The sequence below is a fragment of the Molossus molossus genome, unplaced genomic scaffold (assembly GCF_014108415.1).
Source record: "Molossus molossus isolate mMolMol1 unplaced genomic scaffold, mMolMol1.p scaffold_m16_p_3, whole genome shotgun sequence".
Classification (NCBI taxonomy): Eukaryota; Metazoa; Chordata; class Mammalia; order Chiroptera; family Molossidae; genus Molossus; species Molossus molossus.
In genome coordinates, this window is record NW_023425366.1 from 43,083,588 (window position 1) to 43,099,171 (window position 15,584).

A 15,584-nucleotide genomic window follows, 5' to 3' on the forward strand; every position below is an offset into this window, starting at 1 on the left:
ATGTTCTGTGTTTATGAACTTGTATGGACCCTGTAATTGCCTTTAAGAGTGAATTTGACACCTGACCGGTGTGGTTCAGTAGTTGAGCATCGACCCATGCACCAACAGGTCACCTGTTCGATTCCCGGTCAGGGCACATGCCTAGGTTGTGGGCCCAATCCCCAGTAGGGGGCATGCAGGAGGCGGCCAATCGATGTTCTCTCTCATTGATGTTTCTCTCTCTCTCTCTCTCCCTCTATCTCTCTCTCTCTAATATCAATAAAGAAAAAAAAAGAATGAATTTGAAACCTAAAATAATAACTGGGTCACACGCACACTCACATTTGTGCCCTCTTTGTCCTCTCACCGTACATTGGTTACGTACACTCATGGGGCCACCTTGAGAAGTCTACTTCAAGAAAACCATGTGAAGGCTAGACTCTGAAGCTGGCACTGAATTTGGCACAGAATTAGTGTATATACTTATAAGTGGAATCCAGGTGAGAGGAAACCCCAGGTGGTATTAGAAGAGCTATCCTAGAGATCAAAATCCTCGGGTAAATCATTGACTCCCTTTCCTCCCTGTTTGGCTTCTGGAATCTTTCCTTGCCATTTGGCTGAATAGCCAACAACAGAACTGATCGGGAAAAGAAAAGCTTGGCTACACTGGCTGCAACAGGGGTTCTGGTTTGCCTCTGCCAGCTGACAAACCTCGAGTGTTTATGTCATCACTGAAGTCTGAAATGCTGATGGTTGTCGGTGGGTCACACCTATTCTTCTCAGCCTAATGGCATGTTTATGTAAATAAAGTTCATATTTGGGAGCAGTAAGCAGATAAAAAATGTTATAAAATAGCAGATACTTTTTAAAACTAGACACTACACAAGCATAAAGCTAAGTAAACACAACTTGCACGTGTTAAAATGGATTGCAGTCCACCTCTCACAGTTTTTACTTCTTTCCCACACATGGCCCCATTTGATCCTTGCGACAACCTTGAAACACCTCAGCCCAAACAGGCGTTATCCCTACTTCACAGCTCAGGAAACTGAGGCCCAGAGAAGTTACAGTGGTTTTCCTAAGATCACAATTCTAAGCAGTAAGATCTATATTTAGAGCTAAGTTTTCTGACTGCAGAACCCATTTTCCTTTTATTATGTTTTTTCCTTCAGCTAAATATATAAACCATTACATTAGGGAAAGACTTTCAAAACAACAAGCATTTTGATGGTTTTCCAAAAGCTATTAGCACAGAACACCAAAGTCTGGCAAATTTGACAAAGAAGCAGACAGTGCCAAGGCATTTCGTAGCTAAAATTCCTAATATATTCACTCTTGAACTTGACCTCACTAGCCATAAAGCTTCTCCGTTGTTTTGTTCAATGTATGCCATGAAATTAGGGAAATGTAAACCCTTGGACATCAAGAAAATACCCATCACCTAGATGCTACAATTAACATTCTATTACACTTGCTTTGCCACACATCTACCTGTCTGTTCATCCCTCTGTCCAACCAGAAATTCATATTATTTTTCTGAAGTTGCAGACATCAGTCAACTCCACCCCTAAATAGTTTAGCATCATATCATTAACCAGAGTTCAATATTTGCTTATGGTTCTCTTTTTTAGATAAAATTTTCATATAATCAAATGCACAACTCTTAAAAGTACCATTCAATAAGTTTTGCCAAATGTGTACACCCATGTATCTCAAAGCTCTATCTACTCTCAGCCAGAAAGTTCCCTCCCTCATGTCCCTTCCCAGTCAGTTCCCTCCTACCACTGTTTTAGTATCTGTCACTATCGATTAGTTTTAATTGTTCTACAACTTCATATGAATGGTGTCATATAGTATTTACTCTTTTGTGTTAATGATTTTCTCATTCAAGATCTTGTCTTTGAGATTCATCCGTGTTGTTTCGTGTATCAGGAGTTTACCCCTTTCATTTGTTCAGTATCTCTCTACTGTAGAACTACACTAATTTCTTTATCCACTTTCCTCTTGACAGACACCTGGCCTATTTCCAGTTTGGGGTTATTCTAAATAAAACTACTGTGAAGACTCCTATAGAGATCTTTTTGTGAACGTTTTTATTTCTCTTGGGTAATTACCTAGAAATGGAATTGCCAGGTCATAGGGCGGGTGTATGTTTAGTTTTATAAAAAACTTTCAGAACTATTTTAAAAGGAATTGTACCATTTTAGCCCCCACCAACAATGCATGAGAGTCTCTTGCTCCACACTGTCACTGATATTTGGCGTGGCCAGTCTTTTGAATTACAGAATAAGAATCTCCACAGTAAAAAGTGTTTCCATAATCAAGGGATGACTGAGGCAATATCCATACACAGGTACCCCTATTGCTGTGTCGGTTCAGGTTTCTTAAGCTGTGTGATTAAGACTTTAAATCATAATTCTCATTCTTAAATAATTTATTGAAAGAGCCATACTTTGTCAGCTATTTCAAATGTTTTTACATTCAACTTGAGCTCTAAATTGCCGAACTATTATTGAAGTTCATTTTTAGAGTGGTTTCCGATTAATACTGAGGCTTTCAAAATGATCAAAATGATCAGTTTTGCTCTTGACTTGTGCTCCTAAAAAATAATCACAACCTAGTCACTAACTCATAAAATTCCTTGACCAAATTGAGTGAGCATCAGTCACCTCAGGAGTGTCTCACAGACCTAAGCTTTAAGAAGAAAGAATCATTGTAGGTTAAGTCTCAGTAATATGTGGTCAAGTTACCTCCAAGTTAAGCTGCCGCCAGTTGCTGGGGGAAGTCCATAGGCCTAATTTTATGTTAATGTAAATGTTCTTAGGCTTTCTCTTTTATCCCCAAGGAGTTCCAAGCTTTTAAATTGCTGTTTCCTTTGCTTTTCCTCCATTCTCCACACTCTGACTCTTGCTCATGGTGTTATGAAAATAACCTAAACTCTCTTAATGCTTCTCAAAAACGTATTTCAGTTCACTGTTTATAAAATTAGACATATTATAACCCATGTGACGATTTGCCTTTTAATGAACCTTTAGTAATTAGTAATACCGTGTAGTGCTCTAGGTGGAAGAAATTAAATATGCAAGTCTCGCGGCTAATGTAAACTGGTCAAGGCATCAGGAAACTCTGGCAGGAAAGATGACTGTGCCACTGCTCTGTAACTAGTTCCTTTCTGCATCTACATTTCAATTTTCCAAGATATCAAAGGATAATCTACGAACATACGCATGAAGCTTTTAACCAGGAAATTTGTAATGCAACTTTAGCAGCAAGTAATTTTTGTTTGGCAGATTTTATTTCTGGTGGCACCTATTTAGTTCTTTCCCGTAACAGAGAGAGTGAAATGCACGGTTCTGGAATCGCCACTGGTTACAGAGGCATTAGGGAGACGGCACCGGAGGAAATGCTATGAATTAGGCATTTTAATCTCTGCCTTAATTTGCTTTTTTACAGAAGTACTTAATACATTACTCTATCTCTCTCTCTGTCTAGCTATAAAATAATAAAAAAATATACTGGCTCTGAAGATATGTTAATATGGTAGGCATTTCTTTAAATTACATGAAATTTCATCTCTATATGAGGTTTGCATATTTTGGGAGCTAAGCCACTAGGCACATATTTTATACTTCTGAAAAGAAGAATATTCCATGGCTTGGAATGATTGTACTGGCTAATTGTCCCACTCATCAAATGTGCAATACATACAACAGATTTATTATAGGGTGTGGCTCAGTGGTTGAGCATTGACCCATGCACCAAGAGGTCGCCAGTTTGATTCCTGGTTAGGGCACATGGCCAGGTTGTGGGCCTGGTCTCCAGGGGGGACATGCAAGAGGTGGCCAATCGATGTTCTTTCTCATTCATGTTTCTCTCTCTCTCTCTCTCTCTCTCTCTTTCTCTCTCTCTAAAATCAAGAATAATAATAATTTTAAAAATCTGCATATAAGCCCCCAGGGCCAATGCCATGCATAGTTGAAATAGGCAGCTAGGACTGGAACAAAGCAGCAGCACAGAAAAGACCTGCCTACCTTAAAATATTTTTCCTCTGACCTACCTTTGGGATGAGACACTGTCTTCAAAATTTTCTATCAAAAGCAATGTGTTACCAGGTAATATACAGGATGACTTTTGATTGCACAAACCATTAACGGCCATTATCCCTTCAGACTCTAGCAGGGCCATGAGGGGAGGGGATACAGTCAGAGACCTTTTGAAAGGCTGAGATGCTAAGAAATGATGAGATGCTGTGTGTGTGGTGGAGGGAGGGGAAGAACAGCCTGAGGGTGGAAGGCACCTATGGAGGAAGCTCTGAAACTAAATCTGGGAACTCTCACCAAAGATCTACTTGATTCCAATGTTGGCCTAGGGCTGGACCCACAAGACACAAATGAGAAAATAATGTAATCTTTAATTTTTCACATTTTACATATAAGCTCTTTTGAGACACATTTGTTCTTTCTGACACAGGAAAGACATAGGATGACTGTGCACATCACTGGCACCGAAGCAAAGAGTGTTGCGTTTGCTTGTGTTACATAAGCCACAGAGTTAGACACACTGGCTCATTTACTAAACAAGTACTGAAAATGAAAACTGTCATTGCAAAGTGCTGTGTAAATACAAATTCTTTTTACTGTGATTTTAGAACTTAAAAATTGAAGCCACAATTTTTTTCTCCTAATAATCACCCCAGACATGTTGCCACTGACCCACTTTGCAAAGGAATCAAATCCCAACACTGCATTATCTCTCAGATTTTACTGTGTTTTTGATGAATGGGGATAAATCTAAAGATAACATATTAGGACAATTGACAGAGTTCACTTTTAGGCTTCTTCCATTTCAAATCTATCTCTAAACGTGATCCCTTTTGTTTAGTTCACTTTATTCAACACATGGTAATTTGCCTGCAAATAAAAGTGACCACTTCATGTTTTATCATATTCACATTTATACATTTTATTGTAATTAACAGACAAAGGCTCAAGAACTTTACGATAAATTTTAAAACATAAGTTTAGTGTTTATCTAGAAGATTGTTAAGCATAATTACTAGAATTGTATTACTTTTCCCTTTTTTTCATGAAAATTTTATTTTTTCATTAAAATAATTTGTCCTCTCATAAATTAACCCTAGTAAACAATAAAGGGAGATCCTTTAGACTGAGACAAAAGCCCTTCATAAATATAATTTGTACCTGATTCTCTAATCATATTATGCTGGGGTCTCAATATTAAAGAACAATCTCATCACTGGCAATTAAATAGCTCTTCATTTGTTTCTCTGAAAATAAGAGTTTTTAATCTCTTCTTGCAAGCTAGGATATTTTTATGGTTTAAATATATTTTTGAATTTATCCCAATAGTTAAATTGAAAATATCTGATATTTTCGATTACTTAAAATGTTTGTGATTTTAATCTCTCAGCAGAAATCTGCTGCTGAGGGGCGGGGTGCAGAATTAAAAGCTGTCAGAAAGACACTTATGTAAGAACCATGATATTGGTCATTGGTTTGAAAGCAGTAAGTCCTAAATTTTAGACTCAAAGCGTTAAGGAAGCGTTATTGAGCACTTTTCCCCTCTCAGGGCTAAGGCAAATGGCTGATGAGTGAAACCCTGAAAGTGTTCACAGCTTTTCTCTTTCATTTTGTTGCAGCCCAGAAGATGGTGAGATCCATCCAGAAATCTGTCGGCTTTATATCCAGCTGCAGTGCTGCTTAGAAATGTACACAACAGAGATGCTAAAATCCATATGTCTGCTGGGGTCTCTTCAGTTTCATCGAAAAGGTATCTGCATTTAATATGTTGCCATCACCCTGAGGAATGTTAAACAAAAGCTCATCTTTTGCAAAGCACCTACATGCATTTTATGTCCATCTACACACCATTAGAATGGAAGTAAATGTTCAGGAAACATTTGATATAAATTAATAAAAGAAGTCAATATCAGTTCTAAATGCATAGGAACACTGATCGTCTTGAACAGAAATTATGGTAGAAACAGTTCTCAATTTATTATTTAACCATTTGTGAGCGTGACTTTGATTAGAATCGACATAAGCATCAAAAATACATAATGATCTTGCTAGGCTAGTAAATGCTGCTGTGTATTTCCCTAAATGAATTAGGTTTCAAGAAGACAAATTACATATTGTACCCCAAAGATTTAAAAATAGGGAAAACTCAGCAAACAATAGAGAGGCTTATTAGTAATAGAAAATCTCATTACCAGGCTTAACCTATAAAAGGAGTACATTGGCTGAAATGTCTGAAGCCTCCAACAGCGGTGGTAGCTTCAGCATGATTCGACTAGACTACTAACTCCCGTTCTCAGTGATGCTCTGCCTTCTCCTGGCTTTACCTGCAGGCTGCCTGCCCCCACATTAGCAAACTGATTGCAACAGTTTTAGTAATAACATCTACACATCACAGGATCCATAAAAAAAAAAAAAAAAAAAAAACAGAGCTTCTCCCTACTACAGACTAGCAAACATTCTAAGCTTCATTCTGATTGGACCAGGTCAGATTGTGGTTCTGCACTTGAACCAATCACTGTAGCCAGAGAGATGGAATTATACAGACTGGTTTAGGCAATCAAGGCCCATTCCTGGAACTAGCAGAGGGTCAACCCCACCCAGCCACTGGTTATTACATGATGAGAGGGCAGAATGGGGTGAATGCTATGAGGAAGCCAAAAGTTCCATTACTGGAGGATTGAACCTATATTTTCTTCACTAATTCATCAAACAATAATTTATTGGGAACCTCCTGAAGGCAAACATTTTATGCTTGAACTCAGGAGAATACATAGAGGGCACATAGAATGAAGTACTTGCTTATGATTTAAATTCAGAGATGGAAAAAGGTCAAGAAACTAATACTCAGGGAAAATCTTATAGAAAGGGTGGCACTTGAGCGGAGTTGTGAAGATAGGGTTCACGTAGGGAAGGAAAAAGACATTTCAGGTGAAGAAACAAAGTAGAGATTTGAAATCAAATGAGCTTGCAATTTGAGGGGGACTAAATGACATGATAAAGTATTTGTAAAAAGCAAATATTATGTATACTCATGCGTGTGACACAGCCAGACTAAAAACAGAATTATGGGCCCTGGCCAGTTTGGCTCAGTAGTGTAGTTAGAGTGTCGGCCTGTGGTTCAGAGAGACCCGGGTTCGGTTCCCGCTAAGGGCACGTACCTTGGCTGCAGTTTGTCCCTGGCCCTGGTTGGGTTGTGCAGGTGGCAACTACTAGATGTGTCCCTTTCATGTTGATGTTTCTCTATCTCTCCCCCTTGCACTCTATCTGAACAAAAAATGGAAAAATGTCCTCTGTGAGGATAAAAAAATAAATAAATAAAAAATAAAAACAGGATTATGCTGTGATCCAAAAAAAGATCATTTTCTTCATATATGAATGCTGTTTATTTATTTATTTTGCATGAAAGAAAAAAGGCTGGCCTTTTAAGAGTTTCTGTCTTTACTTCTGTTACTAATACAAGTGAATATGTTTAGAGAGATGAGCTTTTGACTCTCCTGAAGCCTAATCAAAAAATTGAACATCACACACACTGATGACATTCAAACAGGTTGTCATGGCCCAGTGTCTCTACTTGTCTCTCTCTCTCACACACATACACCCCCCCCCACACACACACACACACATGCATTCACACATACACACACATATAGAGTATAGGATTTTCATTCTTTTTAAGCATAGTTGAATAGACTGGTAGTTTTTCTCCAGGTCTGCACTGGCTATACCTACAATATTTCATGCCCGTGTTGCCACTGGAATCTCCCTTGTTGATGACATGTCCTTAACACCCAGTGACCCTCATTCTCACGCCACTTTGCTGTAACTTCTTGGTTTGCCACCTGGTCTCCTTCTGCCATCTACTCCTATTTTGTGTCTTGTCATCATTGACTTTTGAAAGGAAAACTTTTATCTACTAGCTCTGTGTAAAAGTAAAAGGGTTCTTCCATCAAGATCTCTTCCTTATTGTATTTGGTCTTGAGCATCCAAATAAAAAAAGCTCATCACCTCTGAACTGATCAGCTCATTTGATCTTCACTGTCTTTTGTCTTCATTGTCAGCATTTGACTTGATTTCTTCCCTTTCATTTCTTTTAAAAATAGTAAACCCTGCTCCCTGCTCTAGTGCTTAATTTATATACAACTCTAAAAAGAATATACCTGATACAGTGGTATCTCTGAGGTGGCCTTAGGCTAGGGAAGGGGCCTATCTAGATGACCTCACTAAGTCCTCCAAGAAATCAATGCACCACCAATCACCCAATAGCTGTCATAAACCTTTCTTTTTTTATTCATTGATTTAACACATATTTATAAGCCAACTGCAAAATATTAGTCATTCTTAAATTCTACTACCTTAAAACTCAAATTCAATAATTTATAATTTAGTTGATTGTTAGCTTTTCTAAGCATCTCTTTAATCTTCTGTCCATGTCCACTCTTAGGCCACCATCAATTCTAACCCTTGTTACTACAGATTTATCCCTGTGCCTCCCATCTTCCGGGCAAGGGAGAGGGAGAGGCAGAGGGAGAGGAAGAAGGAGAGGGAGAGGGAGAAGGAGGGAGAAAGGGAGAGGGAGAGGAAGTGGGAGAGGAAGGGGAAGAGGGAGAGGAAGTGGAAGAGGGAGAGGAAGTGGGAGAGGGAGAGGAAGTGGAAGAGGGAGAGGAAGTGGAAGAGGGAGAGGAAGTGGGAGAGGGAGAGGGAGAGGGAGAGGAAGTGGGAGAGGAAGTGGAAGAGGGAGAGGGAGAGGGAGAGGAAGTGGGAGAGGAAGTGGAAGAGGGAGAGGAAGTGGAAGAGGGAGAGGAAGTGGAAGAGGGAGAGGAAGTGGGAGAGGGAGAGGGAGAGAAGAGTGAGATATCAAATAGTCCTTCGAGTCTTAGGGAACAGCGAATTCCATTCTAGCCTGTAACACTTGAAATTTCTTTCTGCTTAGGATCCCTTTCTGATATATTTCTTTTAATGATATGAAAACTGGTGTTTTGATAACTTTCAGGTTATCTAATTTTATCCTCTGTTACCAGTTGGCCATTCCCCTCTCCTTTACTATTTCTTTTCAATCAAGAAAAGAAAAGGAATTGTTCTTGAATCATTAAGTTTGGCTCAGTAAGAATCTCTGATCAAGTTTTCTTTGAGGTTAAATGCTGAAACCAAATTGCTTCACAGTTATTTTTATGTCTAATCACCTCCCTGGCTGCCACCAGAGGTCCAGCAAGTATCGTGTATCACATTTTCATTTCTCTATGGCATTGAGTAGTCATGAGTTTCCTCTTTGGAGGGCATATAAGGTCACTGCAGACACAGAGAGTATGGTTTCTTTCTGGAAAAAATAAGCCTCAATCATTTTAAAGTTCCTGCAGTGAGCATGAATTTAGTAATAAAAACTGTCCTTCCTCTTCCAATTAAGCAAATCATAATTACCCTGAGTCCTCAACAATATATTTAGTGGATCTTCATATTTTTTGCATATACAATGCTTCTGAATTTTTGCTGTCTCATAAGTTTTATTGGTACAATCTATTACTTAGAAATATTTTATACTTTACAACATCATGCTACTGCCAAAGAAATGAAGAAAAATAGTACTAAAATGATTTTCTTTTTTCTTTATGGCCAACATGATTAAATTAAATTATCAAAATGTGAGGTAAAATCCACATTTAATAAAGGGCATTGGGTTATCCCATGCAGAGTGTGGTTCTGAAAAACTGTTTGTCTCAAGAAAATGACAGACGGGAATAATTTTAGACATTCTGTAGTTTCATAGTCTCACATTTTAAGTTGTAGATTGGAACATTACTTGGAAAAGTCTAATTTCTATGTTTATAGTGAGAAATTGTTGCTCTTACTTCTTCACAGTTAGGTCAGTAGAAAATCTTTTCCCATAAGTGAGTTCATGTATCACATTGACCGTTAATACCCGTTTCCTGCCACCAGATGAAATGAGATTGCAGGTTTCATTCGCTCCGTTGGCAGAAAGTGGAGCCTGGTTTTGAAGGAATTGAATGATCCTGCTCTGGTAGCCATGCTTGCTTCTCTCTCACATTCTGTCCCCATTCACTCAGCACTGGCCACATTCCCGTGCGGAAGGGAGCAGAGAGGACAGACACTCCATGCAGCTCCCCTTCACGGTGACCTTGCTGTTTCCTCCTTTGTTTGCATCTCACCTGCTTGTCAGGGGCCACCTCTGCCTCTGCTCTGCCTCCTGCCACAGCTTACTGCGGAACAGTCCTCAGGTCCTTTGAGGGCATACCCATTCTCCCCCCCAAAATAAGGTGTTCTCTCCCTGCAGTATGTCACCATGATAAACCCAGAGACAAAATATGCAGAGGAAATGTAATCACAGAAGGGGGAAAAGAGAAAAACGTTAGAAGTTGAAAAATCTTAATTCAAAATCTAGTGGGAGCTGAGGGCTCAAGAGGCTCTAATGAGAAATTAATGAACCACTATCCAGCAAAATACAGGATGAACTTCAGACAAAGAACAGACTATGAACAGTCAAGACTCCAGTGTGTTCAGCCTTACATTAAGAAAAGGAAATGACCCGTGCCAATAAAAGAAATAAGCAACGTGAAGACAGAAATGGAATATAGCCACAAGTAAAGACCTTATTCTTTTCCTATGTAATAAGGCAGTTGATACTAAAATAGAACTGTAGGTTAGAAGAAATGAAGCAGAATAAATCTTAAAATAGACTATAATTCAAATCTGAGTGGAAACATGTATTCGCTGTTTGAACAAATATTTATTGAGCACCGAGCGTGTGTGAGGCAGAGCTGTAGGTGCAGCAATCGAGCTGAAACAATCCCTTTGTAGTGCAAAGAAATAATTTTTAAAAATGTTCTAAAAATCCCAAATACCAATAAGTGAAATGTCAACAATGAAAATAGAATGGGTGATGTCATCATGACTGGGTGTTTCAGAAGAGATGGTCAAACTCTCTGAGGAGATAGCATTTAACCTAGATTTCAATGACAGAGGAAGCAGCCTCAGAAATATCAGCATCATGCAAAGGGCCCAAGATCAGAACACACACTGTTTAAAGAATATAAACATGACCAACTTCTGAAATCTAAAGGGTGGTTTAGATGGTGATCTAAAATCATCTGTTATTATTCTATCTTCACGTCTTCATATACCAAACAGTAGGACACTATATCCATCACCTTTTGTCAAAGTAGACAGCTGAGCGGTGGAATGAAAGGAATGATAATAGCCTCCACTGATTACATACCTTCGAATTGCTTTATACACGTCACCTCATTTTATCCTTAAGCATCATTTCCCCCAGTCTACAGATGAAGAAGCTGAGACTGAAGGAGGTAACTTGTCCAAGGTCACACGCACAGTGCTCCCACGGCAGAGTTTGGGAGTCTGCTTCCGCAGCAGACCATTCCCCTCTAAGCTGCACTGGAGTAGCGCCAGAGAACATACCAAAGAGATAAATGAAGACTGGTAGCACTATGGTTGAATTTAATCCACAGATTTGGCTGTTTCAATGATTAGTGTACATACTTCAAAATACCATGTTTAATAGATAAAATCCACTGTATTTAATTTCTTACCAAAATAACACAAAGTTCAGGGAGTTACTTTTAATGTGGGAGGGAAAGTTAATTCCATAGATCATTTAATGATTTATAAAATATTTTACTTTGGGTAAAGAAGTTTAATTTTAAGAAACGATTATCCTTAGTAAAGTAAAATAAAATAAAATGTGCCCTCACTGGGTAGCTCGGTTGTTAGAGTATGAGCCCACACACCTCAGGGTCACAGGTTTGATTCCCAGTCAAGGGCACGAACCTGGGTTGCAGGTTCAATCCTTATCCTGGTCGGGACATGTGCTGGAGGCAACCAATCAATGTGTCTCTCACATCGATGCTTCTCTCTGTCTCGTCTCTGTCTCTCCCCCTCCTTCCCTTCTACTTTCTCTAAAAATCAATGGGAAAATATCTTTGGGTGAGGATTAACCAAAGAAAAAAAGTTCACCATTCGTATGCTCCAACAGGAACACGATTTAGCCTTACATCCCATTATGGGAACGCAACAATTAATTAATTGTACAGTAAATCCATCTTGTCCATTGTCTGCCCTTTCCCTGTGCTGCGAGGGGCCTGCGCGTCCCCACTCGCCTGCGTGACGCCCCCGCAGGGGCTGCTGCTCTGGGAGCAGGGATGGGGCTGCAGTGCCGTGAGGGTTCTGTCTCTTCTGAATTGGCAGCTGTTTGTTTCCCAGTGTGTGGGCAAGAATGGAGCTCTGTGTGCAATATAATTATTATTTTCTGCTACGTGTTTTATGGCACTGTGAAAAACTTCTTGCTGCAATATAGAAAAGCATTTGAAACTATTTCTTCACATAAATAAACAACTGAATTAATGTAACTTATTTCTATTTAAATTACATGTTTTTTAGAAATAAGAAAGTAAAAGAAAAGTGGGTTACTTAACAAACAGCTTACATTTCCCTGCCCACCCCTCACCCCCCCCCCCCCCCCACACACACACACAGGGCATGGAATTAAAAATACCTACCAGTTATGAAAATGCATGAGAGTAAGAATAAATATTTGGATAAGCTTCCATGTATCTCATGCAGCCCATGATCATTTTGTTTTCACGGTCAGTATGAAACTGTCCCGAAAGCCTTCCCTGGGCAGAGTATCATAGCAGATAATGTGTCAGGGGACAAAGGACATAGGAAATTTGCCCCTGCCATCAAGGAAATGATAGTGTGCAGATACATTATTAGCTCAGAGAAGACTGGTTTGTTTTGTTTTGATTCTGGGGGGAATTTACGTAAATGAATACAATTGACTTTGCTGAACACTAGAGGCCAAACTCAGGGCCTCCAAAAATGACAGTGTCTATGACCTCACTTCCCATTGTCACTGGAAGGCTAGAGACAGGCGGGAAAGCAAGAAGGAAAGGGAGGAGAAAGAGAAAAGAGAAGACAGAGGATGGGAGAAATCGGAGATCAGGAGAAGGAAAGAGGTCTGTAGAGCCGAGTGTAAAGAAGACCCCCCCACTCTAAATAAATGACCCCAGCCCAATCCCCCAGGGCAGTGCCTAGAACCTCAGGCTGGGGGTGCTCCGTGGTGCTCTGAAGGCTGTCCCACAACCAGATGTGTTTTTGTTCCCCTGAAAAACAGACTATTTCTCACGCATATAAGAATAACCAGCCTTCCAAACTGGTATGTGCTTCATGGGTGGTTTCCCTTAACATTTCCTCAAACATGCCTGTTATATTATCCATAAACAGGCTAAAAATACATGGCAGTCCCCAAGGAGCTGGAGGCAGAAAGCTTTGCAAGGCCCTGAGAAAAGTGACCAACTTTTTGATGTCCTAGTTCCAAACAGCGGTGAAGCTCCTGGCGCGATTTCAAGGCGCTCGAGAAGCGCTCCTTCTTCCCTACCTTCCGCCCCTATCCAAGCAAATATTTGTTCACTGAGGCCTGAAATTGATTTTTCAGGGGACAGAGTTGTTCATGGCATAATGAGAAGTGAAATGATTTTAAATTCATATTCACTTTCTTGGGTGAAGTAAAACTTTGACTTGAAGATAGCATTTGGAAGCAGGTTGGTCCCTTTCCTAACAGCCCACCTGATATTAGAGAACAGGTGTGCCATTCTAAGAACAACTGGTCAAAGGGGGAAGCTGTGGAAGAACTCAAGTGGGCCACTACCCAGGTTTTTGGGGTGCTTCTCTGCTGACTCCTTTATGTGGCTTAGAAGAACATCTATGAACTATGACACTTTATCCTCTTCAGCCTCATCGCTCACCAGCAAGCCCCTCACCTGCCCCTCACCCCATACTCTGCCCTCCCACACTCAAGGCATCTTGAACTACTTAGAGGAACCTGAACTTGCAAGTTCTTTCCAGTTTCTCCCTCTGCCTGGAACAGATTACCCATACTACCCCACTCCATACCTATCCCCTTCACCTGGCCTACCCCTATACTTTCTTCGGGTCATAATTTAGATGGGACTTCCTATAGGAATAAGCTTTTCCTGGCCTTCCAACACTGGGATAATGTCCACACAATGTGTCTCCCAAGCATTTTCATGGCACAGATTGTAGCATGTGTTACATTGAGGGATAGCTGTGTGATTTCTTGTCTGTTGTCCTCCCTAGATTTAATCACCTTGAATGTGTTTACCATGGTATCCCTAGCATTTAGCGCGGTGCTTGGAGCAGAGTAAATTTTCAAAGAATAATTACTGAGCAAGTGAGTGAATTGCTTTCATTCTGTATGCATTGTCAAAAGAGAAGGAGTATAATTGGAGAAAAAGCTTGTCCACAGATGTTGGACTAAACTAATGCATATAGTATTTTCCCTCCTACTGAGAATATATTAAAATAACAGAAAAAAAATAATGAAAAGAATAAATCCCTATTAGTTCTTATATTTGTCAGGGTATGGTAATTGCTGCATGTAACAGCATCAAGTCTCAATGGATTAGAATAATAAGAGTTCATTACTTATCCATGTCCTAGTCCAGTGCCAGAGCTGGGGTGCGGTGGGCAGGGTTGTTTTGTTTTTTGCATCCATTCAACAGGCAGAGGGAGCAGAGGAAGCATAGGGGGTCCTATGGGAAGAATTTATGAGCCAGTCTAGAAGGAGCATACATCACTCCTGCTCAGAACCCACTGACCAGCCGGGCCAGTGTGCTCAATGGTTGAGTGTTGACCCATGTACCAAGAGGTTGCTGGTTCAATTCCCAGTCAGGGCACATGCCCAGGTTGTGGGCCTGATCCCTAACTGGGGGCATGCAAGAGGTGGCCAATCGATGTTCTCCCTCATTGATGTTTCTATCTCTCTCTTTTTCTCCCTTCCTCTCTCTCTAAAATCAACAAAGAAAAAGAAAAAGATAGATTTTAAAGAATCCATTGGCCATAACTCTATCACATAACCCCTCCTATTTGTAAGAGGAAAAGAAAACAAATGTTGGCAAACACAGAGCGTTCTGCCATGCCCCTGAAAAACAAGAAAAGATGACTTCAACAAACCAGAACTTCTGAGGAATTTCTCAGAGCTAGAAAGTAATTGAGATTGGATTGGTGAATAGAAACAAACAGAGGAAACCATAGGTGGATAAGAAACTTACCAAGAAACAAAAGACATTCATGCAGGAGAAAATTGCTGCAAAATGAAATCAGTTCTAGAGTTACTTCAAACTTGTAATCAACAAATGCAAGTCACAGGCCTTTGGAGCAGTTGTCAGGGAAATTACGTTTGAAGGGGTAGTCAGGACAGGCTGGGCTGCCCCATGCTGAGCAGAGGAGAGCATCACTGCTTGCCCCAGGAAAACGCCTGGTTTGAGTGTGAGGACTGGGCAGCACAGCAGAGCACAGTGTGAAATAACTCTGAGCCTCTATAAGGACAGCTGTAGAAGAAAAACATGGCAGGTTTGGCTCAGCGGTTAGAGCGTCAGCCCGAGGACAAGAGAGACCCGGGTTTGGTTCCCGCTAAGGGCACGTACCTCGGTTGCAGTTTGTCCCCAGCCCTGGTTGGGGTCATGTGTGTGACAACCAGTCGATGTGTCTCTCACATTAATGTTTCTCTCTCTGTTT

At 40.2% G+C, this 15,584-nt stretch overlaps 1 protein-coding gene across 2 annotated transcripts in view; it reads left to right on the forward strand.

The window, feature by feature from the left end:
• LOC118642523 (regulator of G protein signaling 7 binding protein) overlaps window positions 1-15,584 on the forward strand; it is a 90,543-nt gene that overhangs the window by 52,833 nt on the left and 22,126 nt on the right. The window contains exon 3 of one of the 2 annotated variants that reach the window (XM_036280354.1): window positions 5,639-5,769. In XM_036280354.1, the coding sequence (XP_036136247.1) occupies window positions 5,639-5,769 (131 nt within the window). Of the gene's footprint in view, window positions 1-5,638; window positions 5,770-15,584 lie in introns of those variants that run through there. The other variant, XM_036280356.1, reaches the window with a different exon arrangement.